Genomic DNA, 25,954 nt, shown 5'->3' with positions numbered 1-25,954 from the left:
CCTAACACACATGCACACGCAGACAGAGGGAGAGAGAGCGGGAGAGAGAGAGATGCAGAGAGCGATGGTGATAGAGATAGGTGGAGAGAGGCAGAGAGAGAGAAGAGAGATAGAGAGCGAGAGAAAGAGAGAGATGTAATAGCGAGTCACATAGATTTTTCCTGAATATAAACAAATAGGTATTCTAGAAAAAGTCTATAAAATTGCAAAAAATAAATAAAAGATCTCCCTAATAATGACCCATACACATTCTGAAATCCTCGACAGCTTCTTAACTAAAAATAATTACTCATTATGTCACTGCATACCGACCCCCGAATCTCTTCATGAATTATATGGATTGAAGCCGTTAACATTATGGATCGACTACATGTAGAGATGGTGTCGTGGGACTCCGTACCAACAGGGGGCAGAATAACACACATATTCATATATCAGGAACCATGCGTATAAACAACAATATAGTCGTCTTTTTGTTAGATTTATTTTGCAAGGTTTGTACCGTTTCAGTACTCTTGTTGTATTGGCGATATATTACTGTTTAACTGGTTTCATTGCAATTCTAAAATATTACTGCTCAACTGGTTTTACTGTGATGTAAGATATTACTGTCTTAAGACATAATTATGATGGGATTATAAAGTTGTGTGTTCTTTTTAGCGGTTGGATCGAACTGATTAGCAACAGCTAGCAAAGGTAAATACCATTATTCTTATTGTTACTATTTATATTAATATATAATTATTCTTCGTCTTTATATGCATGTTATTACCCGTTGAGATGTGTAACGTAAACGACCTCGCTAAGTGGCTGGAGATATGAGGAAACCAATTACTTTTTAACAGGGCTGCTGAAGTCACTATTGTTTGCAAACTTTGGGTTGGACAAGATCTTCAGCAATATAATAAAACAGTAACATTATATGTATTATAAGTCAAGATGCATGCTCTCACATAACATGTTTAGCGCAGTGGACGGTGGAAAATACTGACCGTAACAGACAGTAGTAAAATACAGTATTACTGTAGCATAAACTATAACTTTTACTGACAGTAGCAGACAGATTAACAGTAATGTACAGTATGATAGTTCCAGAGAGTATGAAACAAATATATAGTACTTATTGACCAGACAGTACTGACCGTAACAGGAAAAGATAGTATGAAACAGACAGTAACGGACAGTATAATAGTTACAGAAAGATTGATTGTAACCGACAGTATGATAGTAAAGTACTGACAGTAGCAGACAGATTAACAGTAATGTACAGTATGATAGTTCCAGAGAGTATGAAACAAATATATAGTACTTATTGACCAGACAGTACTGACCGTAACAGGAAAAGATAGTATGAAACAGACAGTAACGGACAGTATAATAGTTACAGAAAGATTGATTGTAACCGACAGTATGATAGTAAAGTACTGACAGTAGCAGACAGTTTTACAATAACAGACGGTATAATAGCAACAGACAGTATAATAGCGTCAGTACTGACATTCTGCTTTTTCCCAAGAGGGGTGCGGCATGGCGGGTCGCGGCCGCGGTCGGGGACGCTCGAACCTGACCTTCAGCATCGAGGCTATGGGCTTCGCCAAGGGAGAAGGGCTCCCTCCATCCATCCTGCAACCAACACCTCTGTTCCCAGTACGTAGATGGGTCTATTCCCAGTATGTAGAGGGGTCTGTTCCAATTACGCCGATGAGTCCATTCCCAGTATGTAGAGGTGTCTGTTCCCAGTATGTAGAGGTGTCTGTTCCCAGTACATAAATGGGTCTATTCCCAGTACGTGGACTGGGCTATTACCAATGCAATCACAGGCTTAGGGCACTTCCCACTTTATGCTTATATCCATGATTAAAACCTGTATGATAATGATCAGCTATGATAATGATCAGCCATAGTAATGATCAGCTATGACAATGATCAGCCATAATAATGATCAGCTATGATAATTCTCAGCTATGATAATACAATGTGTAGACGCCATGATTCCATGTCTGATTGATCCTCATTTTGGGTTGCAGCCAATGGAACACAAGCCGGTTCCCCTGGCGACAGGCGAGGAGGCCGAGTACATGCAGGCTCTGAAACAAGAGTTCAGAGGAGCCATGAAAACCCTGCCCTTCTATATCAGACCTGCGGCTCCCAAGACAGGTACACACACAGACGGGTAGACACACAGACGGGTAATAAAAGACAGACAGTAGACAAAGGCGCTGGTTCTCCGCAGAAAAAAGTGGAGCGCATCAAGCCTGCGCGCTGTATACAAACATTCAGTCACGAGGAGATTCAACCTTTTACATTGATCAGAAATACTTTTAAATGCACAGTTAGTAATTAAATGGATCAAGGGGCTTTATTTAAAGCTACAAAAAGAATACAAATAAAATAATAAATAAAAAAAATTAAACGCAACTCTGACGTCCCCCAGCTGGTGGGGGGCTAACGACGTCATCGTATGCGTTTCAGGCGTCCACACGAATCCCAACACGAAACCGCATAGGTCCGGATAGATTTGAAACCACCTCCGAGGGTGGTTTCAGAAATGTGCGGTTTCAGAAATGTGCGGTTTCGGGCACCGGATTCGCCGGCTCCGTCTGAACGGTCGGCCGAAACGGACAAGACTTATGCGGTTTCACCAAAAAATCGGCTTTGTGTGGACGGGGTCTCTACACAGCTAGACAAAGGCGGGCAGACACAGACCGGAAGACACACAGTCAGAGAGGAAGCCACACAGACAGACAGGTAAATAGGGAGACAGATTTATAGATGTATCAATATAGGTGGAGCACCTTCATCCATAAAAGAAGATTGTTTGTTACTGTAATATACTGTGAATACTGCAGTTATATACTCAGAATATTGCAGTTAATTACTGTGAGTATTGTAGTAATATACTGAGAGTACTGCAGTCATGAAAATGAATAATGTGACTGCTGCTTCAAGTATTATGAGTACTTCAGTAATATACTATGAATACTGCTGTAATAAAGAGGAATACTTTAAGAATACTTAATATTTCTGTGTTTCAGACGTGGAGCGCTACTCTGATAAGTACCACAGTGGGGAACCTGCGGACAACGTGATAGACTGGAAGCCAGGTATTACTACTACTTCTATACGACTCCTGTATTACTATGAGTATACAATTACTATATTCACTTTATTATTTCTTCTTTTCCAATTTGGCTTGTGCTATAATGCAATATAAAAACAATACTTCCAAAATGTTTCACGCACATTTATAGACCCTCGAAAAAATATAAATAAATAAATATTATATATATTATATATTTATTATGTAAAATAAATATATACAAACATTACCCTGGAAATCTCACTGACACAGCACGATTTCTATGTCAACTTTTGTAGTATGTACCACTATTTACCTTTCAAATGTTTGTGTGTGTGTGTGTGTGTGTGTGTGTGTGTGTGTGTGTGTGTGTGTGTGTGTGTGTGTGTGTGTGTGTGTGTGTGTGTGTGTGTGTGTGTGTGTGTGTGTGTGTGTGTGTGTGTGTGTGTGTGTAAGACTGGAGTCGGCTGCCTAAAGAACTTCGTATCAGAGTCCGAAAGCCTGTGGAGAATAGTAAGTACAACTATACATATACATAATATAAAGGGCTGTAACTACTCAGGCATTCTACCCGGTAAAGTCAGCTAGCATCTACATTGGAATGACAGATTTGTTTTTCATATCAGGGAGCTCTGATGCAAGCTAAAACCTTTCTTCTATATCTATTTCTGTTTCTATTGGATCATAGTAAATCTCTGCTGTCATTGCATTATCAATATAGGATCTTTATTGATGTGTTTACATTCACGTTTGTCCAATACCTTCTGCAGGGGTTTCTCTTCCTGTTGATCGCATGGACAGAAGTTCAGCCAATCACAACCTCAGTAAGAAAGAAGATGTACTGTTAAAGCTGGAGGTAAATCCTTTTAAAATTATATTATTTCTACCAATAACTGTATATAATAGGGATGTAACAATTGCATCCCTATCTGCCTATAAACCCTCTAATCCTTTCATTGATGATCTACCGATCATCCATTAAATGGTCAAATGTTAAACGGCCCCAACAGTTATATGCAAACATTAGGCCCCCAAAAATGTCTATGCTCCCTCCTTCCCTATTTTTTCTGCCATTGAGAAGTGGGGTTCCTTCCCTGATTATTATTATGGGATGTATGTTTCTATTCAAGGCGCTCGAGAAGGGTGAGAAGGCCGGCAGCTCAGAGGATGAGGACGAGGACGAGACGAAGAAGAAACAGAAGGAGGAGGAGGGGACAGAAGGAGAGGAGGAGTACGAAGAGGAGGAGCTTGAGGAGGTGACATGCATGCAAATGTATCATATCACTCAGGGATAGGGGTTGAGTTAGGTGTATCCAATTATTAATACATACATAAATGTTCTAATATATATGGTTTTAGGTTGCGTAGGCAATATATTTGTTCCAGGTGTTTTACATCCCGATCGCAATCAACAAATCAAAAGCTCCCAACAAAAAAACGCAGTGATAGAATGGCTTACATGTCCTTCGAGCTACCTAATCGGCTACCTGACCCACTCCACCCGTGCAATCATTGCGCACAAGCAGTCTTCCACATGGCTAAGCAGACCTGTTGCTATAGTAAGCAAACTAGTCACGTGTTTAAGGGGAGCGGCGTAGGCAGGGTGGCCTCAAGGAAGGGGTGGGCATTTTTTTCGGTTTGATACTTTTTTAAATCTAGCTTACTCTGGCTGGTTCCGCCAAATATCCTACCCTAGCTTTGAAGTATAAGTATGATGCTACATGTATATATATAACTATATATATATATATATATATATATATATATATATATATATATATATATATATATCCTAATATGTATTGTGTATTTAAGGAAAACTTCTTGACAGCTCAACCTGGACCCTATTTTCCAAATATTTTAGGTCTAAGGGACTAATGCGGACAACTATTTTCGGGTTACGGTTAGCATTGGGTTATGGGCTGATTATGTTTTCCACATTCACGCAACGCAATGACCATTCAGACGCTTTGACGCAGTCGTGAACCTTTATGGTTCTAGTGAGCGGACCAATCACAGCCCTCGCTGCGGCGTCGCCTCAATGGAAGGTTACAGGTTTTGGGAGGCGCACGTCCGGCCATTGCGGTGGACGCAAGGAGGGTCCGCACGGACGTAATGGGTCCTTAACCCCCTTGCGTTGCATGAACGTGGTACTATAATCAGCCCTTTAGTATTGAGAAACAGGCTTCAATGTATAACTTTGGGGCAATAGCGCACTGTCGATAATCATCGTCTTAAAGTTTGTTTTGCCTCATTATTGAAGGGATCCACACAGCAAAATAAACTGATGCCAAAAAAGTTTCCCTCAAGGAGAAGTCATGCGACCGATTTCAGAGATTGTTGTCAACATTAATCCCTTTGACCCAAAATTATAAGAAAATAGGTTCCAGGAGGAAGGATCCAGAAGTTTTCCTGAAAGTGCTGAAATAGGTCAACACTTTAACAACACTAAACACTCTAATAGGTACTATACAATACATCATAATATTGTGTCTCCAGGGAACGGACTACATCATGTCCTACTTTGACAACGGAGAAGACAATGGAGGTGACAGCGATGAAAACCTGGATGAGGCTGTCTACTGACCAACATGTACATGTCTCTTGGGTTACTCCTGGTTCACAACACTTTTTATCGTCTGTGTGTACTCTTTTAATATTTTTTTAAAGCAAGCCTTTTAGAGAAAGTGTCTGTGTGTCTTTTTATCAGTTGATTCTAGGGTGACAGCCTGGATGTTAGCCCTTAGCCTTACCCCTATGGAGTCCTGTATATTCATTAGTCTTAGCTTAACCTTACCCTATAGAGCTTGTACACTATGCATCATGTTGTTGTTTTTTGCCGATGTTCCCCCATATTGAGAGTACTCAAGGGTCTTATAGTACTAAAAAGCCTTTACATAAACATACCGTCACCTAGTTAAAAGCTTTGATTTGGCACGCCACGCATGAGAAACGCTTTGCCTGTTTTAAAGACAGTAATTTTTCCCCATAATGCCAAATTATTTCGCGATTAATCACTAAACAAAGACCAAAACCATTAATATCAAGATACTAGAACGCTCCTTTGCGGCGGTAATTGTTAGTGACGTGATTTACAAGCCCTATCTTGGAATAACGGGGTCATTTATTGCGGGTAAATACAAGAGTAATTTACGACAGGTACCATTGTGGTCATTTATTGCGGTGCTATATTTAGGTCTGGTAAACTTGGATAAAATAAATAGCATAGATGCTCTTAATAGCTTGGAAAAGATTGAAAAAACTTTATCAGTGTGTGGAGGCTTAAGTAAAGCGGAAGTTGATGTAGGGTGGAGTTAAGCGGAAGTGATTGAAATACGGAAGCAAGGCGGACGAGGTATTTAAGGTTCTTATCTGGTTCTTAGTATACATTTAACATATATAAGGAATATAGGGTTTAAATATAAGGTAAATTAGTCAGAACATTTTATATCTTATGTATTGGTATATAAAGTGGCACATAGAGAGGGACATGTCGGTAGATCGCAGTTGTAGACTTTGAAGTTTCCGTAGTCGACATTACGCAAAGTTTTTTATTCAGCCGTACAAAGTCAAAATCTTATTTTTTGGGGTATTTCATCTGTAATCTCTTGAGGGAAATATATTTGTACCCGAGTAAAAATAGCCGGTGACACCGTTTCGCTTGCTATCCAGTAGCTAGCATGCTTTGGCTAATATAAATCTTTATCGTTGGTATGCAGTCCTTGGTAATGCTTTAATGTACACGAAACTTTGTAGAACCGATACAGTATCGACAAAAGCGTCAACTATTCGCAGTAATATAACATTTTATTTAGATTGTGGACAAATCCTAATGGTCCGGGCAGCGCATGAAGGGTCGTGGTGCATTAGTCCTGAACTGGGCGTTGGTTCGGGAAATGTTGTAGTCACATTGTGCTAACATGTTGGAATCACATCTAGGTGAGGTCGTATGATGATGACTACTGACATGACTCTCTTTTTTTCAGAGACGCTGACCGAACACAAAACCCAACTGCTCTTAAACAACATCTAAAATGTCTGGAGTGAATAGCGTGGAGGCGGTGAAGCGGAAGATCCGAGTGTTGCAGCAACAAGCGGACGATGCGGAGGAGCGAGCCGAGAGTCTCCAGAGACGGGTGGAGGAAGAGAAGCGCACCAGAGAACAGGTGAAGGACGTGTCCCGCTATATACCTGTTTTATTTACTACTCTGTATATTGCGCTTTATGACTGTACCAATTTGCCCTGCACAATGGTCTTTAATTGTGTGCTTTTCTAGGAGATTTTCCCGAGGAAATAGTGGATTTATTTGGCCCTGGTAATGACCAGCAACCACGACCAAGGATAAGGAGTTCTGAGAGCAGATGCTGGTAGTTGTTTAGTTTGATAAGAGGCTTTAGTTGGCAGACTGAAGTTAGTTGGCTTGTGCTGTTTGTCGTCTATGCGTGTGAGCAGACGGCTAAGCCTCAGCCAAGCACTTTTTAAGGACTCCATATTGGATGAATATATATAAATGTATACATTTGATCAGCTGTCTCCTCTCTAGTCCGCATAGCAGCAGCAGTCGACTTTCTGGTCCTTTTGGGGCCAGCAGTATTTCGTTTACTTGGTCATGTTCAAAGTAAAATGATAATGTCGGTTTGGGAGGCCTCTGACGTATGAACATTTTCCAGGCTATTTGTATTTAAATTTTGCACTGTTCACAATTTAATATCAATATTTATTGAATTAGTAAGTTAGAAAAATGTATCGAAGCAAGAGTTACAAGGTGCAAGGTAATGGGTTCAATGCCAATATTAATGAAAATTGGACTTCACGAATATCAAATAACCATAAAGTGATGTTAAAACTGTACAGAAGGGAAACGTGCATCATAAAACAAAGTGTTAAAACAAGAGTGTTTGAGTAGGTGGATGGCCTGTCCTCTGTCTGACCCAATGTAAGATTTATAAGCATTGATTTGCTGGAACACATTCTCTGATAAACGTACACAAATGTGTTTGTGACATTGAGAGTTAAATGTCACTTGATTTGACATTGGATGACCCATTGATTCTCCATATAAAATTTGAATAACCGTGTCCTTTATACAGCCGTGTTGTCTCTTTGACGAGTGCCCGTTGTTATCAAGCCTCTCAGAATTACTCCTAGGAGGAGCATTAACCATAAACTTTCTCACAGCTTAAAGTAGTATCTGGGACTAACGAAGGCATTCATACCTACTCTCAGTAATGAGAATTTTTTTTCCGTTTTTGGAGCAGGATAATTACAATTTGACTTGGCATAAAAACATGATAAAAGGGGAAATTAAGCTAACGAAGGCATTCATACCTACTCTCAGTAATGAGAATTTTTTTTCCGTTTTTGGAGCAGGATAATTACCATTTGACTTGGCATGAAAACATGATAAAAGGGGAAATTAAGCATAAGAGGAAGTTGACCTGTATTTATTCATTTATATACGCTTTACATCAAATATAAAGTAGCCGTAAATATGGAACTCGTCACTTAAAACAACCTTGACATATCTGTAGTCAATGCTAGTGTTATCATTTAAATTGTTTTTTTTTAATAAAAAATAGAAAAAACATTTATAAAAATGCTGGCCAGCCCAAAGCTCTCTCTGGGGTTTGAGGAATCTTAGTTTCGACACTCCCTTAACCCCTCCCACTCAAACCACCCAGCCAGATGAGCTACACCCGTTTGCATCACACAGTTGCACAGTCAGCGAGAGAGGACAGAACATTGCTATTGAGTCATTTCAATTCTGCATGGCTAACAGAGGAGTGGGGCTGAGTCTCGCACGTTAAGACGGTAGCGTGTGTATATGTTGTGTCATCGTGTCTGTACCTTGTGTCTCCAGGCCGAGTCTGAGGTGTCATCCCTGGGCAGGCGCGTCCAGCTCCTCGAGGAGGACCTGGACCGGGCCCAGGAGAGACTGTCCACCGCCCTGCACAAGCTGGAGGAGGCCGAGAAGTCATCTGATGAGAGCGAACGGTACATACTGGGGGTGGTCGCCATGCGTCCACTAGCTGTTGCTTTACTTTCTCGTCTGCACCAGACATGCTAGTCGTTTAGATCTTTGAAGTGAAAAAATTGTTTTGGCTGAAGTCATCAGTCATTTTAAATTAGGCTTTAATTTTTTTTTAAATTGGGTTCACATTTCTCCGTGGCGCTTCTCAACCCAGTAAGTAATTGCAGTCCGGCGCACAGCCGTTCGCAATCAGCTGGTCTTTTCATGTATTCGTATCTTGTTTTAACATTTAGTCCGATTTACCAGGGCTAAAATATTTAAAGGATCTGTAATTGTGCGAGACATGATCCCTCAAATATCAACCTTTCACGTCAATGCTTCAGTTGATGTAGCGGTTAGAACTTTAAAGCCTTGTCCCCCGAGGTTATCGATACTTCAATAGCTACAGCTAACATGGGGATGCTTGAATAATGACAAAGTATAGGACTACTCTTAAATCCACAAATTTAAAAAAACGAAAACCCACATCTCCAGTGAGATGCAGGTTGATCATTTCTATAACAGAGAGCAATGAAACAGGCTATTTGTTTATGGCTAAGTGTAGTCTTCCTTTATTGAGAGTCAGGATGACCTAAAGAGGAAGTACGTTATATGCAGGGCAAGCATTAGTTGTCTCAGTGAGGGAACATAATGACGGCCCGTCTCGTGAACAATACAAGTCTTTGGGTCCCGTGATCGGGTAATTGCTAGTTGCATCCGACACCAAGGTACCGCTCCTCTGTGTTAACGCGTCCAAACAATTGGAGGCGATAATCATTTGTGTTAAGCCCGTTATTGATTCCTTTATCGCCCAGCCCTAGTTCATAATGATCGTATTTTGCAGCCATTTCAATGTTTTTAAACCAGACCAAGAGATCACATTTCGGCCTGATTTAAAACAGATTTTGGATGAACCAAACATTTCAAATGATTCCTTGAATAGCAAAAGATGGTAATGTGCTACATTTTGAAAGATGTCATCGCTTTTTTCACTAGTTGTTCACAAAACGTCTGGTTAACTTTCAGTGTGCCAACACAAACACAAACAAACCTAAACCAGGCTAGCTGTGTGTCTGGCTACGTGGCCAGCTGCTGACTCGTGGGGTTCTCCGTGCATCCCCAGGGGTATGAAAGTGATCGAGAACCGCGCCTTGAAGGATGAGGAGAAGATGGAGATTCAGGAGGTGCAGTTGAAGGAGGCCAAACACATCGCAGAGGAGGCCGACCGCAAATATGAGGAGGTGAGTTCCCGCCGCCGGTCGCCATGGATGCAAACGCGCATACATTGTCTGGCTGCCTGCTCTAACGTTGTTTCTGTGTTAGGTCGCCCGCAAACTGGTGGTGCTGGAGGGAGAGCTGGAGCGCACGGAGGACAGGGCCGAGGTGGCAGAGGGGTGAGTGACCCGTGCCCTCTCTCTGTATCGCTCCATGTCTCAGTCTCTCTGTGTTTTTCTGTGCGTCATTCATCCATCGTAATTGCACAATGGTAGATTTTATTTTTTATTTTTTATTTTAAATCAGTGTAATCAATGAATCACATCGGGTATCTTTAATATGGGCACTGCGATGTCTCTGTATGTCCCCGTACGTCTCTCTATCTCTGCATGTCTCTTTGTATCTCTGCATGTCCCGGGCTTGCTTTGTCTCTGTATGTCTCTCTCGCCGCGTCACGTCTCTCCCTCTGTATCCGTCGGCCTCTCTGAATCTCTAAAAGTACTCGGGCATTAATTAGTTATAAATATAGCTGAGCGCCACTCCCTCTGAGACCCCTCCTGTCTGTCCCTAGGAAGCTCCGGGAAATGGAAGACCAGATGAGAGGTTTCGACCAGTCATTAAAGAGCAAGCAGGCATCTGAAGAGAAGGTAGGAGCCACTCCCCTTTTACCTCCTGTCAATCACTTAATGAAGGTGGGGCTATACCTCCTTCCAGTCAAATTAGTATGCGTGTGTCTAGGGGGGGTGCATACATTTCATGGATGGCCGGAATAATGTGATGCACTACAAAGTTATGTAAAGTTTTCAAATAATATATAATATATGATTGAACACAGACCATATTATGACTTGATTTAAGCCTCCATTTGGCTATTCTTCCTAATAGTATCTAACCCTTGTCTAACCCTTTGTTTAACCATTCGGTCTCTCCAGTATTCCCAGAAAGAAGACCGCTATGAGGAAGAGATCAGGAACCTGAGTGACAAACTGAAAGAGGTGAGATCCCCTCAGGTTCACCATTGTGATAATCCACCTACTAACTAAAGGCTGGCAGCGTGGAACTCACGAAATGTCTTATTAATCTCGAGAGAAGTCGGCACTGGAAGTCAATGTTTAATCGCAATGTGGTACGGGAACATGGGGGGGCTTTTGTTAACATGGCCCTGTGCAGTTGTATCCTAACATCTTCGTCAAAATATCTGTTTATTTTTTGCACATATCACAACCCCTTATATTAACTATGGCGATTCCCCTACTAGTTTCAACGCTGTCCGCACAATATAAGGCTAGATCGTTGTTTGTTTAGGCTATTCATCTATTTCTCCCTGTCTCACCCACTCACTCCAATAGTGTGCTAACTATTGACTTCCTGTCTCAGGCTGAAACCCGGGCCGAGTTCTCAGAGAGGTCCATCATCAAACTAGAGAAGAGCATCGATGAGCTCGAGGGTAAGTCTTCCTTTCACTTTCCACTCGGCGGGGGTGTAATGGTTCCCGGTACTATAACCTCCCGTACGGGATGACGCTTTTGGTTCGGTGCGCTCCCTTGTACGGTTATGGACTGATTGAAATATGGTACGGCATAGGGAGGGGGGAAAGGCGCCTGATGTTTACCGCATGGCAGTCAAAGCCGAATAGTTATTATAAACAGTGATGTCTTTATATTAGCAGGACCTTATTATATACACAGTGACAGCCAATACCAATGTCCACTATCGATTACCTCAGTGATGAGGAGTTATTAGGAGTTGAGAACCACATAAAGGTTGATAATGGCGACCTGGGTTTATAAAGAAAAAACTGTTTTAACTCGCTCAATGCTCTGTTGAACCCTCTAGATGCTCTGTCTGCCGCCAAGGACTCCAACAAAAAGCTTCAGGCAACCCTGGACCAGACGCTGGAGGACCTCAACAGCTGCTAGGGCCTGACCTCCTCCTCCTCCTCCTCCTCCTCCTTCATTCCTCCTCCTCATACATTCCTCCACAGTGTTCCAGTCTCACTGTTAACCCCATCCTGCCAATAGCCTGTCCAGGTCTGTGACGGACGTAAAGATCTAGCCAATACAGCCAAGGAGCTGAGTGTTAGCCAATGCGGGGAAAGGTGATCGGCCAATTGCAACACATTCCACTGCAGTAATGGGAGGGGCCAACGAAAAGCCTTGGGTCAAAGGATCTCTTAATGATAGAATTTAAGTCTATTTTTGCAGCAAATAAAGTGATCATTGGAAACATAACAATTAAAAGAAGTAGATCATGTAAGTTCTGACAGATGACAATTCTCTCCCAGTATTTGCAGTTTCTTGCTGTGATGTTATTGTAATTAATGCAGGATTTTTAAAAATAAAGGGCCACATTTAATAGCATTTCATTAGTGGTGTCATTATTTAATGTGAGCACATCTTTGCACACTCGTCCCCTTCATTCCTTGTAGATAATTAAACTAAACTGTACCCAATATGAATCCTCCCAACCGTCCCAAATCTAACCCGCTAACCTTTCCCCAAACCCAAAGTCTAACCTTTAACCCTGAAACCATTAGTCTCTAAACTTTACCTTAACCTAGCCATAATCTCATTATTATAACCATCTCTCAAAGCTTTACCCTAACCGTCCCATCCTCCCAACACCTACATGGATGGATTATTCTGGGTAAATAAACCTTATGAAGGAAACTTTATTCTTTGCATTATAAAGTGACGGAAAGGTTTCAGGCACTCGATGTCCAGTTAGGACTATTATTGTCTTGTCATGCTCAAGGAACTGGAGGGCTAAAAGAAGGCACAAAGGTTCTGACGAAGCATTTGTGCAACGCAGCCGAATGTTTTCAACAGTGTCTTCTGCGGCTGTGGTGGGCTGGACGTTTCTGACGGAGGCTTCAGGAGTTGTGCGGTCCTGCTGCATGTGAGGCGAGTTGTAAAATGTTCTCAAGCTGCTCTTCTAAGGCTGGAGCCTCTGCCTCATTGGTGATGATCCAGTCGAACTGCTCCCCGTCCAATCCACACTCTGACTCTGCATCATCTATCCCTGCAGAGAGATGTTAAGGATGTTAAACATGAGTCTTTTGGGCTAGAAGGAGTGAGAGCATGAGTCTCTAGGACTAGAAGGAGCATAAGTCTAAAGCCAGAAGGAGAGGGAGCATAAGTCTTTAGAGCTAGAAGGAGAGGGAGCATACGTCTTTGTAGCTAGAAGGAGAGGGAGCATACGTCTAGAGCTAGAAGGAGAGGAAGAAGGAGTAGAAGGAGAGGGAGCATGAATCGTTATAGCTAGAAGGAGAGGGAGCATGAGTCTAGAGCTAGAAGGAGAGGGAGCATGAGTCTCTAGAGCTAGAAGGAGAGGAAGAAGGAGTAGAAGGAGAGGGAGCATGAGTCTCTAGAGCTAGAAGGAGAGGGAGCATGAGTAAAGCTAGGAGTCGCGGGAGCATGAGCAGAGTGTTACTGGCCGTTAAACGTGGACCTCACCTGCTGTGAAGCGCCAGCCGCGGTCCGCTCGTGTTTCCTCTGAAGCCTGGACCCTAACGCAGCGCGTCTGACTCGGATACTCTGTCTGGAACCACCGCAGGTCCGAACGCCGCCGCGCGTCACTCACAATCTGAACACACCACATGTGGGGTCGTATTACATTTGATGTGTGTACGTGTGTATGTTTAGATTATTGGTTAACCCCGTACCCAGACGGGCTGCTGGGCTGCCTCTGTTGCTAGGCGACAGAAGAAGCCCGGGTCTTGGCGCCTCTGCTGCTCGCCCCAGGCGATCATGTCAGCGCGGTGTGTCTCCTTGTAGCCCCCTGCGGCCAGCAGCTCGCTGTAGTCCAGTCCGTGGTCCTGAAATTCAAATTAGAACTCTTCAGGATAGGAGACCAACTGACGCCTGACTTTGAAACGGCACACAGGAACCAAAACAAACCCTTCCGCAATAGTTAATAGCATCCCACAAAGGAACCACAAATAACGTACCTTTAGTGTCATACCACAGAAGATCCACAGAATTTAAACATCATACCATACAGGAGCCCCAACTCAACGTACCTTTAATGTCGTACCACACAAGCTCCATAGAATTTAAAATCTTAACACACAGGAACCACAAATAACCTTAACTTTAACCTCACACCACACAGGAACTAGAACTAACCCAGAGTTCAACCTCGTACCACAAAGGAACCACAACTAACCCAGAGTTTAACATCATACCACACAGGAACTATAACTTACCCCGAGTTTAACATCATCCCAAAACTAATGTTGTGGAGCAAGAGGCTTTATGTGAGTGATAAAAAAGTGAGGGTAAGGTGTGTGTGGGGGGAAGTCAGTGTGAGGGTAAGGTTTTAGGTGAGAGGGTGAGGATTACCTGAGCGTACTGCTTTTTCAGCGGGCCAGAGAGACGCAGGATGCAGCAGATCTCCGACCCTAGCCTTCATGGGTCAGAGAACTAGGTTAGTCAAACCTCACCATTCAAAGGGGCAGCAGGTAAGATCTTGGAAACATTATTTGAGTCTAATTTGTTACAAACACACACGCATCTATCTAGATATCCATATGTCTAAAACTGATAACGGCCGATACAATACTGTCAGATATATATATATATAGGTCTGTATAGAGGGAGTGAACTGACAGTAGGTTGTGCTATAGGACTGGACGTATACAATGCTAAACATTTACCTTTTCAGAATGAAATCCGTCACATAATCTTTGCCGGATTTGCGTTTCCCACTGAACACTAGAATAATTTTGGGTTCTGCTGAAGCCATTGTCTTTATTCAGGTGTATAACTACTTAATTGTAGTTTTGTCGAGCCACAGCATGTTCGGTTTATTGTGCCAATCGATGAGCTGATTGTGACGTTACCGTAATACAGGGAGTTTGGGATAAGAGGAAATTATTATTCACTCTAATATTGTCAAGTTATTTTATTTGTATTAATAGTTGTTTATGAATGGACATAAATGAAACAAATGTAATCAAAATATATGTATAATAGTCACCGGGAAAAGTAAACAGACACGGTCTTTTTTTGTGTGTATTATATTACTAGGTTTACGTTAACATGTGATAATCGCCACACACTCGACCAAACCATTGTAATTTTCATGAGGGGCATGTGAATAATGGACCAAACCATTGTAATTGAATAGAAGGCGTGTTCAGCTTTTGTACATATGTAATGATTTTTCATTTGTTTTCGACTGTATTTGTTTCTTGAATGTAGACACTAGAATTAAAAGCCCAACTTACATATGTGCAAGCTTTAAGTTAAACAAAACATACTTGGAAACATTACTTTCAAACATTGTAAGGCGAAACTCGGTGAAAGTTCATTGAAGACATGGCTGCATCATGTTTATCTTCTCTCGGTAAAAACATGTTCCTACCTCAACGATGGATCCTGCAAGCTAGGGTAAGACCTTACATTTATGTACTATTTAGTTGTCTTCCAGTGGCGACTTGCAATGAATCCGGAGACTGACCAATAATGAGCACGTAGGGGTTAGATAGTGAATAAAGAGACAGGTCCTCAAGGAGTAGGTAGGGGTAAGGCAGTTTATTCAGTAACAGCTCCTTAAGGAGCAGGTTGGACTACAGAAAAAAGTCATAAGGAGCTGGTAGGGGTAAGACAGTGAATAAAGAGACTGGTCCTCAAGGAGCAGGTAGGGGTTAGACAGTGGATACAGAAACGTCACTGTGTAACCCCTACCTGCCGCTTAAGGACCTGTGTCTGTAACAGAGACAGGTCCTTAAAGGGCAACTAGGGGTTAGACAGTTAAAACACAGACCGGTCATTATGTAGTAGGTAGGGGATAGACTGTGACAACTGAGACATGTCATAACTGAAATGTGTGTCAGGGGTAGGTTAAGGTTTAACCCTAGAAGATTAAACTAGCAGTAACGGGCTTTGACTTGGCTTCCAACTGTAAATGAACGCATAAGTGAGTAAATGGACCGACAGTCCAATGCATTTGATAGGCCAGACGTTCGTTGGCTAAACGTTGTGTCTCTGCTGTCGTTGCAGCCCTGGAGTCGTGCTCTGAGCCAGAAGGATGGAGGGCACTTCCCCGCCTGTGAAGGAGCCATGTTGCTCCCCGGGAGCTTCAACAACAAGGTGGCTCTGATCACCGGGGGGGGCACGGGTCTGGGCCGCGCCATGACCACCACGCTGTCCGGCCTGGGAGCGCAGTGCTTCATCGCCAGCAGGTGAGCCGGGGCTGGAGCTATGGGATACGTATGACTAACTATGGACTATGTATGACTGTGACTATGTATGACTGTAACTACGGACTATGTATGAATGTAACCATGGACTATGTGTGACTGTAACTATGGACTATGTGTGACTGTAACTATGGACTATGTGTGACTAACTATGGACTATGTATGACTGTAACTATGGTCTATGTATGACTGTAACTGTGGATTAGGTATGACTAAATAAGGGCTATGTTTGAGTACCTGTGCTATGGAGGATGTAAGACTTACTATAGAGTAGACTATCTTCGACTGAAACTGTGCTTTGTAGGACTAACTACTGTACGGACTATATATGACTCTGTAACTACCGTACCCCTGCTCTACGCGGTCCGGCCTGTATTTCAGGAAGCTGGATGTCTTGCAGAAGACGGCAGAAGAGATCACCTCTCAAACGGGAAACCAGGTGTGTTTCTGCCTTATCTCCTGTGTTCCTGTCCGATGTCCGTCGCATTGAGCGGTGGCTTGTAGCTCCGCTCTGACCTCTGACCCCGACGCTCTCAACAGGTCCGGGCCCTCCAGTGCGACGTCCGGGACCCCGCGGCTGTGGCCGCTTGTGTGGACAAGCTGGTGGAGCTCGCCGGTCTTCCAGATGTACGAACTGGTCCCATCTAATCTGCTCTATTCTGACCTGGCTGGTTTTAATCTGGTTAATTGGGGTTCTGATTTAATCTGATCTGGTCCCCTCTGATATGATCCTTGTGTATGTATAAATCACAACTCCATTTTTTCTAGATGTCATAACAGAGCTATTAGATCAGTTTAATCGCACTACATCATCGTTTGATCTAATGACATCATCGTTTGATCTAATGCGAAATTATGTAATCTAATGATGAAAAAAAAGCGCTATAAAAAACGGATCTATTATTATTATTAATATAATTGTTTGATCTAATGACATCATCGTTTAGTCCGATGACATCATCGTTTGATCTGATGACATCGTCGTTTAGTCCGATGACATCATCGTTTGGTTCGATGACGTCATTGTTTGATCTGATGACATCATCGTCTGGTTCGATGACGTCAGTGTTCACATGAGGTTCACCTTGGCTCTCCGGCGTGCTTCCAGGTGATCATAAACAACGCAGCCGGGAACTTTGTGTCTCCTTCCGAGCGTCTGTCAGCCAACGCCTGGAGGACCATCACCGACATCGTCCTCAACGGGACCGCCTACGTCACCCTGGAGGTGGGCAAACGGCTCATCCAGGAGGGCAAAGGTCGGGCTGGTTTACCCTGCTTGTGTGTGCGTTTGTTTGGGTGGATATTAATTGTGTGTGTGTGTGTGAATATGAATTACACATGTGTTTGTGTGTGAGGGCGTGTGCGCGTGTGAGAGAATATTAATTATACGTTTGTGTGTGTGTGTCTGAATATGAACTATATGTGTGTTTGTGTGCGAGTGCGCGTGTGTGAGAATATTAATTATACGTTTGTGTGTGAGTGCGTGTGCGCGTGTGAGAGAATATTAATTATACGTTTGTGTGTGTGTTTGTGTGTGTGTGTATATAGGAGCTGCTTTCCTGGCCATCACTACCATCTATGCAGAGTCCGGTTCTGGTTTTGTGGTTCCAAGCGCAGCCGCGAAGTCTGGAGTCGAAACACTCTGCAAGTCAGTCGTTTTGTTAACCCAACGGATTGGAACCATACTTGTACCCATATAATAACTTTAAACCATTGTAACCAATATTAGCCAGTGTTGTAAGTATATACAAGAGTAACCATTATAAGCCAGTGTAACCAGTATAAACCCGTCTAATTATAATAAGCCAGTGTAACCAGTATTTACCATATTATCACTATAAACCAGTGGAATCAGTACAAGCCATTGAAATCAGTATGAATCAGTGTAACCAGTATAAACCTGTGTTAGCCTTTGTAAACGTTCAAACAAGTTTAATACTGGATACTGGAACGTTTACAAAGCCTAACAAGTTCTAACCAGTATACACCAGTGGAAGCAGTTTAAACCAGTGTTATCAGTATAAACTTGTATAATGCTTTGTAATCAGTATTAACGAGTATACACATAGTATTAAGCAGTATAACCCAATAAAAGCCATTATAATCTGTATTAACTACTATTAACCAGAGTTCCTACTGTAATCAGTATAGGCCAGTATAAACCAGTGTGAAGGCCAGTGTAGCAGGTATATACCAGTGTTACCAGTTTAACTGTGTTCCAGGTCACTGGCTGCTGAGTGGGGGCGCTACGGGATGAGGTTCAACGTCATCCAGCCTGGACCAATCAAAACGAAGGTAGAGCGCAGTCTTCAACGAGTACAACTATGGTACCGCTCAGGCTTCAGCCAATCACAGACTAGGAACATGAGGAGCACTGCTGACGCATAGCGGCTCACACACAGCTCCTCGGGATGGACTACAAGCGTTGACATACTTGAAACGTACAGAATATTGGTGTGTTGTTCGCATAGGCTGTACGGACAGCAACCAGTAGTGGAAACCCTAACAATGCATGTTCTTGTCCTGGCAATAAGTTAACACAAACATTGTTTGGAGTCGTATAAATAGGATTATATAAGTAGGGCCAATTCAAGTTCTTTGGCTTTTGTAGTGGATATAAGTTTGTATGGTGTAACTTATTTGTGCGCATGTTTGCTCATGTTTCCTACACGGTTCCAGGGTGCGTTCAGCCGGTTGGACCCCACGGGGCAGTTTGAGAAGTCGATGCTTGGTCGGATCCCCGCAGGCCGTCTGGGGACCCCCGGCGAGATCGCTAACCTGGCCGCTTACCTCGTTAGCGACTATGCTAGCTGGGTCTCTGGAGCGGTGAGTGGGGAGGTTACCATGGTTAACATGATGATCTTTAATGTCTATCGATGCTGTGTGTATGTGCTCTGCAGCGTAGAGTTGAAGCGTGTGTGCCTCGTCCCCTCAGGTCATCCGGATGGACGGAGGAGAGTATGTCTCCATGGCCGGGGAGTTCAACGAACTGAAGAAGGTCCGTCCTTCCAACTTCCCCAACCCATCCCACCCCAAGGCCCTCCACCGTGTCACCCTATCCTCTCACCCCAACACTGTTCCACCCTGACGCTCTAACCCGGGGGTCACCAACCTCTTTGAACCTGAGAGCTACTTCACGGGCACTGAGTCAGACGAAGGGCGCCCAGTTCTTTACACTCTTCTGAAATAACAAATTTGCTCAGTTTGCCTTTAGTTATATATTACTATTAATGATTAATGATACTCATCTATGTGAAGACATGTCAATTAATTAAGTCATGTTAATGATTTCTCACAATAATTATCAACAATGAAAAAAAAGGTGGGAAAGAGTTGTTCAAGAATGAGTAGTGCTGTGTTTAGAACAGGCCTGCGGGCGCCTCATGGGGTCCTTGCGGGCGCCATGATGCCCGCGGGCACTGTGTTGGTGACCCCCGCTCTAAACCATCAAACTGTTTGGGTGTTTTTTTGCAGGTGACTCCGGAAGAGTGGGGTGTGTTGGAGGCCATGATCAGGAAAACCAAAGGATCTTCTTGATACCTGAAGCCACCTAGACCTCTGGATATATGTGGAGACCCCCAGGTGTGGGGGCCGGGTCACTGGGACTTCTCCCCTGACTTCTCCTCGCCAGTTGGAAGAGACTAGGATTGTGTGGTTGTCAATGAACAACGGATCATGTATTTGTTTTCCATGAATGACTACTCATGTCTAATTGGCCTTCTCCGTAACCGAACTATGTATTCATTTGTTAATAAATGAACAAGACCAGACCAATGTTTCCCATACAATCTTCCTTTTTTGCCAAATCGTATTTCATACCTTTGCCAGCAGATGGCAGCAAAGCCTGATACTCGTTTTAAGGCCCGCAAATATTTTTTTATTGTGTGTAGGTGCATATTTACAAAAATACTCCAAATGTATTTTTTTTCTCTTTATACATTGCCACTTTGATATTGTACAGTAAAACCCTGCCATTATCCTTGACTATGGTAAATCCGGTGCCTTCATGGTCCTGGGGTGGTGGTGCTATTGGTTCAGGAGCGATGCTGGTGTTATTTTTCCAGATGAAGTGGTTCTATGGGTCCCAGCGAAGTGGTGTTAAAGGTGGGGGTATTATGCCCGAGGACATGGTGTATTGGGTCTGGGGAGGTGGGGTTAGTGGTTCAGGAAGGGTGGTTTTAGGGGTGCTTCTAGGTCCTGGGGAAGAGGTGTTATTGGTGGTGTTCTTGGTTCAGGTTGGGTGGTGTTCTTGGTTCAGGTTGGGTGGGGTTATGGGTGGTGTTCTTGGTCCAGGTTGGTTGGGGTTACGGGTGGTGTTCTTGGTTCAGGTTGGGTGGGGTTATGGGTGGTGTTCTCGGTTCAGGTTGGGTGGGGTTACGGGTGGTGTTCTTGGTTCAGGTTGGGTGGGGTTATGGGTGGTGTTCTTGGTCTAGGTTGGGTGGGGTTGTGGGTGGTGTTCTTGGTTCAGGTTGGGGGGGGTTATGGGTGGTGTTCTTGGTCCAGGTTGGGTGGGGGTTTGGGTGGTGTTCTGGGTCCCGGGGCTGTGGTCTGAGGCGCTATTGTTCCTGATGGTTGCAGCGTATTATCAGAGTGGCGACCAGCTTTTGCAGAAACTCGGCTCTCATCTTACCGGTCAGCAGAACGTCCTCGTGGTTCACCATTTCCTCCCTGCTGTAGTCCAGAGACACCTGCAGTAGAACAACACATACACAACACTGTCTATAGCAGAAGTACACCTACGTTCTATAGTAGAACTACACATATACAATACTGTCTATAGCAGAACTACACATACAGTCTATAGTAGAACTACACATACGGTTTTTAGTAGAACAACACATACACAATACTGTCTATAGTAGAACAACACATACAATACTGTCTATAGCAGAACTACACATACTGTCTTTAGTAGAACCACACACAATACTGTCTGGCAGAATTACAACTACTGTCTTTCTGTCTCATTATGTGGACATGTACAAGAGCCAGGTTGTGGATTAGGCCAGGACACTAGGGTTAGCCCCTGACCCTTGAGATGAATGACATGGGATCTTCAGTGACCACAGGGAGTCAGACCCTCATTGGTTATCTGAGATGTAAATACTTCATAGTTATCAGAGATGTACTTACCTTATTAGTTATCAGAGAAAGGCCAAACACTCGAATGCCACAGTGCTTGGCTACAGTCACCTCTGGAACTGTGCTCATACCTGATGAAGAAATTGCATAACACTTTAATTAGTCTATGTATCATGTAAGGAGGCACTGCTTAAGGGTTGGACAAGTAGCATGGGCAGGAGGCATGGATTCCCTGTTAGTTGTAGGGGTTGTCATTTGGACCTGTCATATCTCACCAGCATGATGTAATGTAATGGTGTGTCATATTTTACAAACTGATGATGTCGTTTTGTGATATCTGTCCAACTCGTCGTTGGGTTAGGTCCTATCTCTGAGCAGCACGATGTCATTGTGTGATGTCATAGCTCACCGACATGATGTATTGTAATCATTGTGTGATGTCATAGCTCACCGACATGACGTAATGTAATGGTAGTGTGATGTCATAGCTCACCGACATGATGCAATGCAATGGTTGTGTGATGTCATAGCTCACCGACATGACGTAATGCAATGGTTGTGTGATGTCATAGCTCACCGACATGACGTAATGCAGTGGTAGTGTGATGTCATAGCTCACCGACGGCGTCACAGCCCAGGACCTGCAGCATGCGGGCCTCAGCGATGGTCTCAAAGTTGGGCCCGCTCACCATGCAGTAAACCCCCTCCCTGACAAAGTCACTGCAGCCCATCTCAGAGCTGATGTCCAGGGCCAGCCGCCGCAGGTCTTTACTGTAGGCGTCGGACATGCAGGGGAACCGGACCCCAAACCTAGCAGAGGGAACACACTGTGTTGTGGAGGAGACTGGAGGACTTCATGATAAAGGACATTGTTGACTTTGACCGCAGAAAATGCATTTACTGGAGGCGTCCCACACTATCTTTCCTCGCTGGAGTGTTGACCAATCTTTAGCTAACGTTAGAATGTGTGATTTTCTGTTTGTTTTTATCCACCGACCCCTCTGGCCTTTAATCATGCAGTCTATCCATCCATCCATCCATCCATCTATCTCTCTAGCCATTTGTTTTCCATTCTGTCTATCCATCCATGTTGGTTTCTATCCATTCTTCATCCGTTCGATCCATCCGTTAATCTACCTGTCCATCGATTCAACATCCATCATTCATCTCTCTATCTATCCATCAATGCCTCTTTCTGTAAAAGAAAACATTCTTTTCTAATTATCTCACCACATCAGAGGACCCTGATAGGGTTGATAATGTTTAGGATTATTGTTTTATATACCTATTGTTATTAGTATGATTTCATGATATATACCGTTCATCATTCGGCCCACAGAGAGGGTGTTGTCCAGCAAAGCCAGGCAGGTTGATGTGGTCTTTGATGACCATGATGTCTCCAACTTTATAGTCTTGACAGATACCTCCGGAGGCGTTGGTCACCACCAGGGTCTCAACACCCAAGAGCTTGAAGATCCGCACTGGGAAGGTCACCTGGAGCATGAGATCAGATACACAACGCTGTGATGCCACCTGGAGCCTGAGATCAGATACAGATCACTGTGATTTCACCTGGAGCATGAGATCAGATACACAACGCTGTGATGCCACCTGGAGCCTGAGATCAGATACAGATCACTGTGATTTCACCTGGAGCATGAGATCAGATACACAACGCTGTGATGTCTCATGGAGCACGAGATCAGGTACACAACACTGTGATGTCTCCTGGAGCATGAGATCAGATACGCCACTGTGTGATGTCACTAGAGACACACTGTGATGTCAGAGAAGTGTGAGCGATAAGATGAGCGATAGAGTGAAGGTGAGAGATAGAGAGGTGAGTGTTGGAGAGAAGGTGAGAGATAGAGAAGAAGACATTACCTTACACAGAGAGTAGCCTTCATAGAGATGAACCCGGCCCTGCATGAACACACAGCACTGGTCCTTTATGGTTCCAAACACCAGGCAGCCCTCATGGCCCGGTACTGCAACACAGAAGAAATCCTCTGATAAACATGCATATTTTAGACCTACAGTACTCATACTATCACTGTGTACAGTGTTAATAAAGTGCAAATATAGCATAGACGCCAATTAATGTATGAAGGAAGACAGTACACATTCATTGATGAGGGTGAATACACATAGGTGTTTTACATTGATCCTTTAATACAGGATGTAGTTTTATCGGGTTTTATTAGGTGGTTTTGTATCCTACCTGTGCTAAGCTGTACATGTATCCTAACTGTGAAGGTAAAATACCTGTACTCACCAGTGCTTTTACTCTATATAATAATAATAATAATAATAATAATAATAATAATAATAATAATACATTTTATTTATAATGCACTTTATATTCAAGAATCTCAAAGTGCTTCAGAGAAAAAAAAAACTATTAAAAGGGGGAACCTCAAAGAAAGTTTAGCTAAATGCTCTTTTAAAGAGATGTACAGTTATGTAACCGGTACTTATACCTGTGCAAATATCTTACCTATCAATTGTACAGATAGGATATCTGTACCGGTATCTTACTTGTACTGACGGGGAAGTTGGGGATGTCTTCATAGCGGAAGCTCTGCCTGTTGTTCACAGCGTTAGCCAGCAGGCCCAGACCAGAGCCACAGATCACTGCAACTTTGGGACGGTGGCTGGTTTGGTTCAACAGCCACTCTGTCGTTAGCTTGTAGTCCTCAAAGGAACAGCAATTCGAACTGAAACATAAAACCAGTGAAGCCCAATTTCAATAAGTGAGCACTCTTGAGGACACCCTAATATAAATACAGATCTTCTGTGTTACCATTTTTGGAAGTGGTCTAGTTTGCAACCTGAATTCAACCCATCGAACCAACTATATATAATATATTACAAAATACTATATTATTCTTTTATTACTTTTGTGATTAATTTATTTACTTGTATTTATAGTTCGATTTATAGTATAGATCCTTTGAAAGATCTATACTATATCTTTCCTCTCACGATCCTCTCCACATCGTCTTTGTTTAGCCCTGTCAGGATAAAGCAACAGGCAAGTTTGGAGATGATAATATTACAAAATCTATCATTTTAACTCTATACATATAAACATATATCTATTCATAAATTATGCAGGAGCTTTATTAAATATTGAGGTCCTGCAGACAAAAAGCGATTAAAAAGTCAGCAAAAATGGGGGTCAACAGACTCCATTTGAGAATCACTGGTCTAGACTAGACGTAGGCAAATAGGTCTGACCTCGGAACCCTTCTAAACCGGCTTGACCGTGGGAGCTTGTTTCTTTGTGTTTAAATCAATAGTTAAACATTGACTGAAAAAGATGATGGTTTGTGTAGGCTACCTGTTTTGCTGCAAAGTGGATAAACCTGTCCATGTTATGCTCTTTCATGTCATTTGTCTGTAAATACTTTTCTTTTTGCTATCAGGTCTCTCTTGCAAATTAGGTGTTTAACCTCAACAAGACAAACCAAACGAGTAAATGAGGTTAAATAAAATAACCAAAATAGCCCTGGATGAATTTCCTTAACAATATTAGTACTTCCATCGAATCTGGGGTACCCATCCAGTATTAGTATAAATAACATATCATAGTCTGACTAAATGTGTTTCACACCATGAATTTCTTTTATTGATCTCAGAATAATTATTTATTTACTTTTTCATTTTTTTTAATTGCCTAACAGCATTTGTATACAATGAGAACTTATATCTACTAACTCTTGACGATAAATAACATACACAAAGCATGGTTTTATAATATCACACTAAGCTACATGTATATGGGTAGACCAATACACCAACAGAGACAGATAGAGAAACAGACTGTACCATGAGCTTCCTTTGCTATGCATGCTTCAACTCCGAAATTCAGGCAGGAGAGGGAAGACTACAAGGAGCGAGCGCGAAACTATCCCCTCGACAGAAAGAGAGACTTTCACCTAAATAGAGAGACTATCACCTTGGCAGGGAGCGAGAGACCTTCACCTAGATAGAGAGACTATCTCTAAGACATAAAGAGAGAGAGAGAGAATAACTCATAGATAAAGAGAGAGGGAAGAGTATTACCTAGAGAGGGAGACAACGTCATTGGCTTAAAGAGAGGCGGTAGTTTTATGTAAACACTGTGGTTCCTCCTCTTTGCTCAGAGGTTAAAGGTTATGCTCAGTGTACCAGATGCTGCATTATCATGCCGTGATCATGAAGTGATCATAACCTTATTATCACCTTAAGTGAATTCATGTTTTCCTTTCTGTTGTTTGGTCAAAGAGTTTCTACTAAAGGTTTGATGTGTGCACATGGATTTTATAATATTATATACACACACACACACACACACACACACACACACACACACACACA

At 42.8% G+C, this 25,954-nt stretch overlaps 5 protein-coding genes across 7 annotated transcripts; 3 read left to right on the top strand and 2 right to left on the bottom strand.

Moving 5' to 3' along the window:
* The first annotated feature begins 408 nt into the window (after positions 1–408).
* On the top strand, positions 409–7,235 carry polr3glb (RNA polymerase III subunit GL b). Its single transcript, XM_030371020.1, has 10 exons — positions 409–494; positions 661–696; positions 1,517–1,647; positions 2,028–2,157; positions 3,036–3,104; positions 3,536–3,592; positions 3,850–3,935; positions 4,210–4,335; positions 5,579–5,672; positions 7,066–7,235. Exons 3-9 carry the CDS (start codon positions 1,528–1,530, stop codon positions 5,663–5,665), a joined length of 675 nt encoding a protein of 224 aa, XP_030226880.1. The 5' UTR covers positions 409–494; positions 661–696; positions 1,517–1,527; the 3' UTR covers positions 5,666–5,672; positions 7,066–7,235.
* On the top strand, positions 6,307–12,665 carry LOC115554335 (tropomyosin alpha-3 chain-like). 2 transcript variants are annotated; one of them, XM_030371018.1, is made up of 9 exons: positions 6,307–6,434; positions 7,066–7,245; positions 8,941–9,074; positions 10,214–10,331; positions 10,414–10,484; positions 10,877–10,952; positions 11,238–11,300; positions 11,683–11,752; positions 12,142–12,665. In XM_030371018.1, exons 2-9 carry the CDS (start codon positions 7,114–7,116, stop codon positions 12,222–12,224), a joined length of 747 nt encoding a protein of 248 aa, XP_030226878.1. In that variant the 5' UTR covers positions 6,307–6,434; positions 7,066–7,113; the 3' UTR covers positions 12,225–12,665. The 2 variants fall into 2 exon arrangements, with proteins under 2 accessions (XP_030226878.1, XP_030226879.1); XM_030371019.1 differs by having other exon boundaries at positions 6,416–6,505.
* Positions 12,666–12,945: 280 nt separating this feature from the next.
* Positions 12,946–15,151, bottom strand: pmvk (phosphomevalonate kinase). The gene is made up of 5 exons (XM_030371021.1): positions 14,963–15,151; positions 14,649–14,712; positions 13,970–14,122; positions 13,761–13,890; positions 12,946–13,326 (listed from the first exon to the last, which is right to left on the bottom strand). Exons 1-5 carry the CDS (start codon positions 15,049–15,051, stop codon positions 13,178–13,180), a joined length of 585 nt encoding a protein of 194 aa, XP_030226881.1. The 5' UTR covers positions 15,052–15,151; the 3' UTR covers positions 12,946–13,177.
* Positions 14,702–20,280, top strand: decr1 (2,4-dienoyl CoA reductase 1, mitochondrial). 2 transcript variants are annotated; one of them, XM_030371014.1, is made up of 10 exons: positions 14,702–14,767; positions 16,311–16,492; positions 16,892–16,949; positions 17,051–17,137; positions 17,619–17,766; positions 18,059–18,158; positions 18,733–18,805; positions 19,190–19,336; positions 19,446–19,508; positions 19,985–20,280. In XM_030371014.1, the coding sequence occupies exons 1-10, from the start codon at positions 14,717–14,719 to the stop codon at positions 20,045–20,047; spliced, it is 972 nt and encodes a 323-aa protein (XP_030226874.1). In that variant the 5' UTR covers positions 14,702–14,716; the 3' UTR covers positions 20,048–20,280. The 2 variants fall into 2 exon arrangements, with proteins under 2 accessions (XP_030226874.1, XP_030226873.1); XM_030371013.1 differs by lacking the exon at positions 14,702–14,767 and adding an exon at positions 15,398–15,698.
* A 148-nt stretch (positions 20,281–20,428) lies between these two features.
* Positions 20,429–25,654, bottom strand: pnp4b (purine nucleoside phosphorylase 4b). The gene is made up of 7 exons (XM_030371017.1): positions 25,424–25,654; positions 24,131–24,309; positions 23,477–23,580; positions 22,911–23,086; positions 22,212–22,402; positions 21,644–21,723; positions 20,429–21,198 (listed from the first exon to the last, which is right to left on the bottom strand). Exons 1-7 carry the CDS (start codon positions 25,444–25,446, stop codon positions 21,067–21,069), a joined length of 885 nt encoding a protein of 294 aa, XP_030226877.1. The 5' UTR covers positions 25,447–25,654; the 3' UTR covers positions 20,429–21,066.
* Between the last annotated feature and the right edge of the window lie 300 nt (positions 25,655–25,954).

This window comes from Gadus morhua, chromosome 11 (assembly GCF_902167405.1).
Source record: "Gadus morhua chromosome 11, gadMor3.0, whole genome shotgun sequence".
NCBI classification, from domain to species: Eukaryota; Metazoa; Chordata; class Actinopteri; order Gadiformes; family Gadidae; genus Gadus; species Gadus morhua.
The sequence above is the reverse complement of the archived record's forward strand: the minus strand, read 5'-3'. Positions and strand labels throughout refer to the sequence as shown.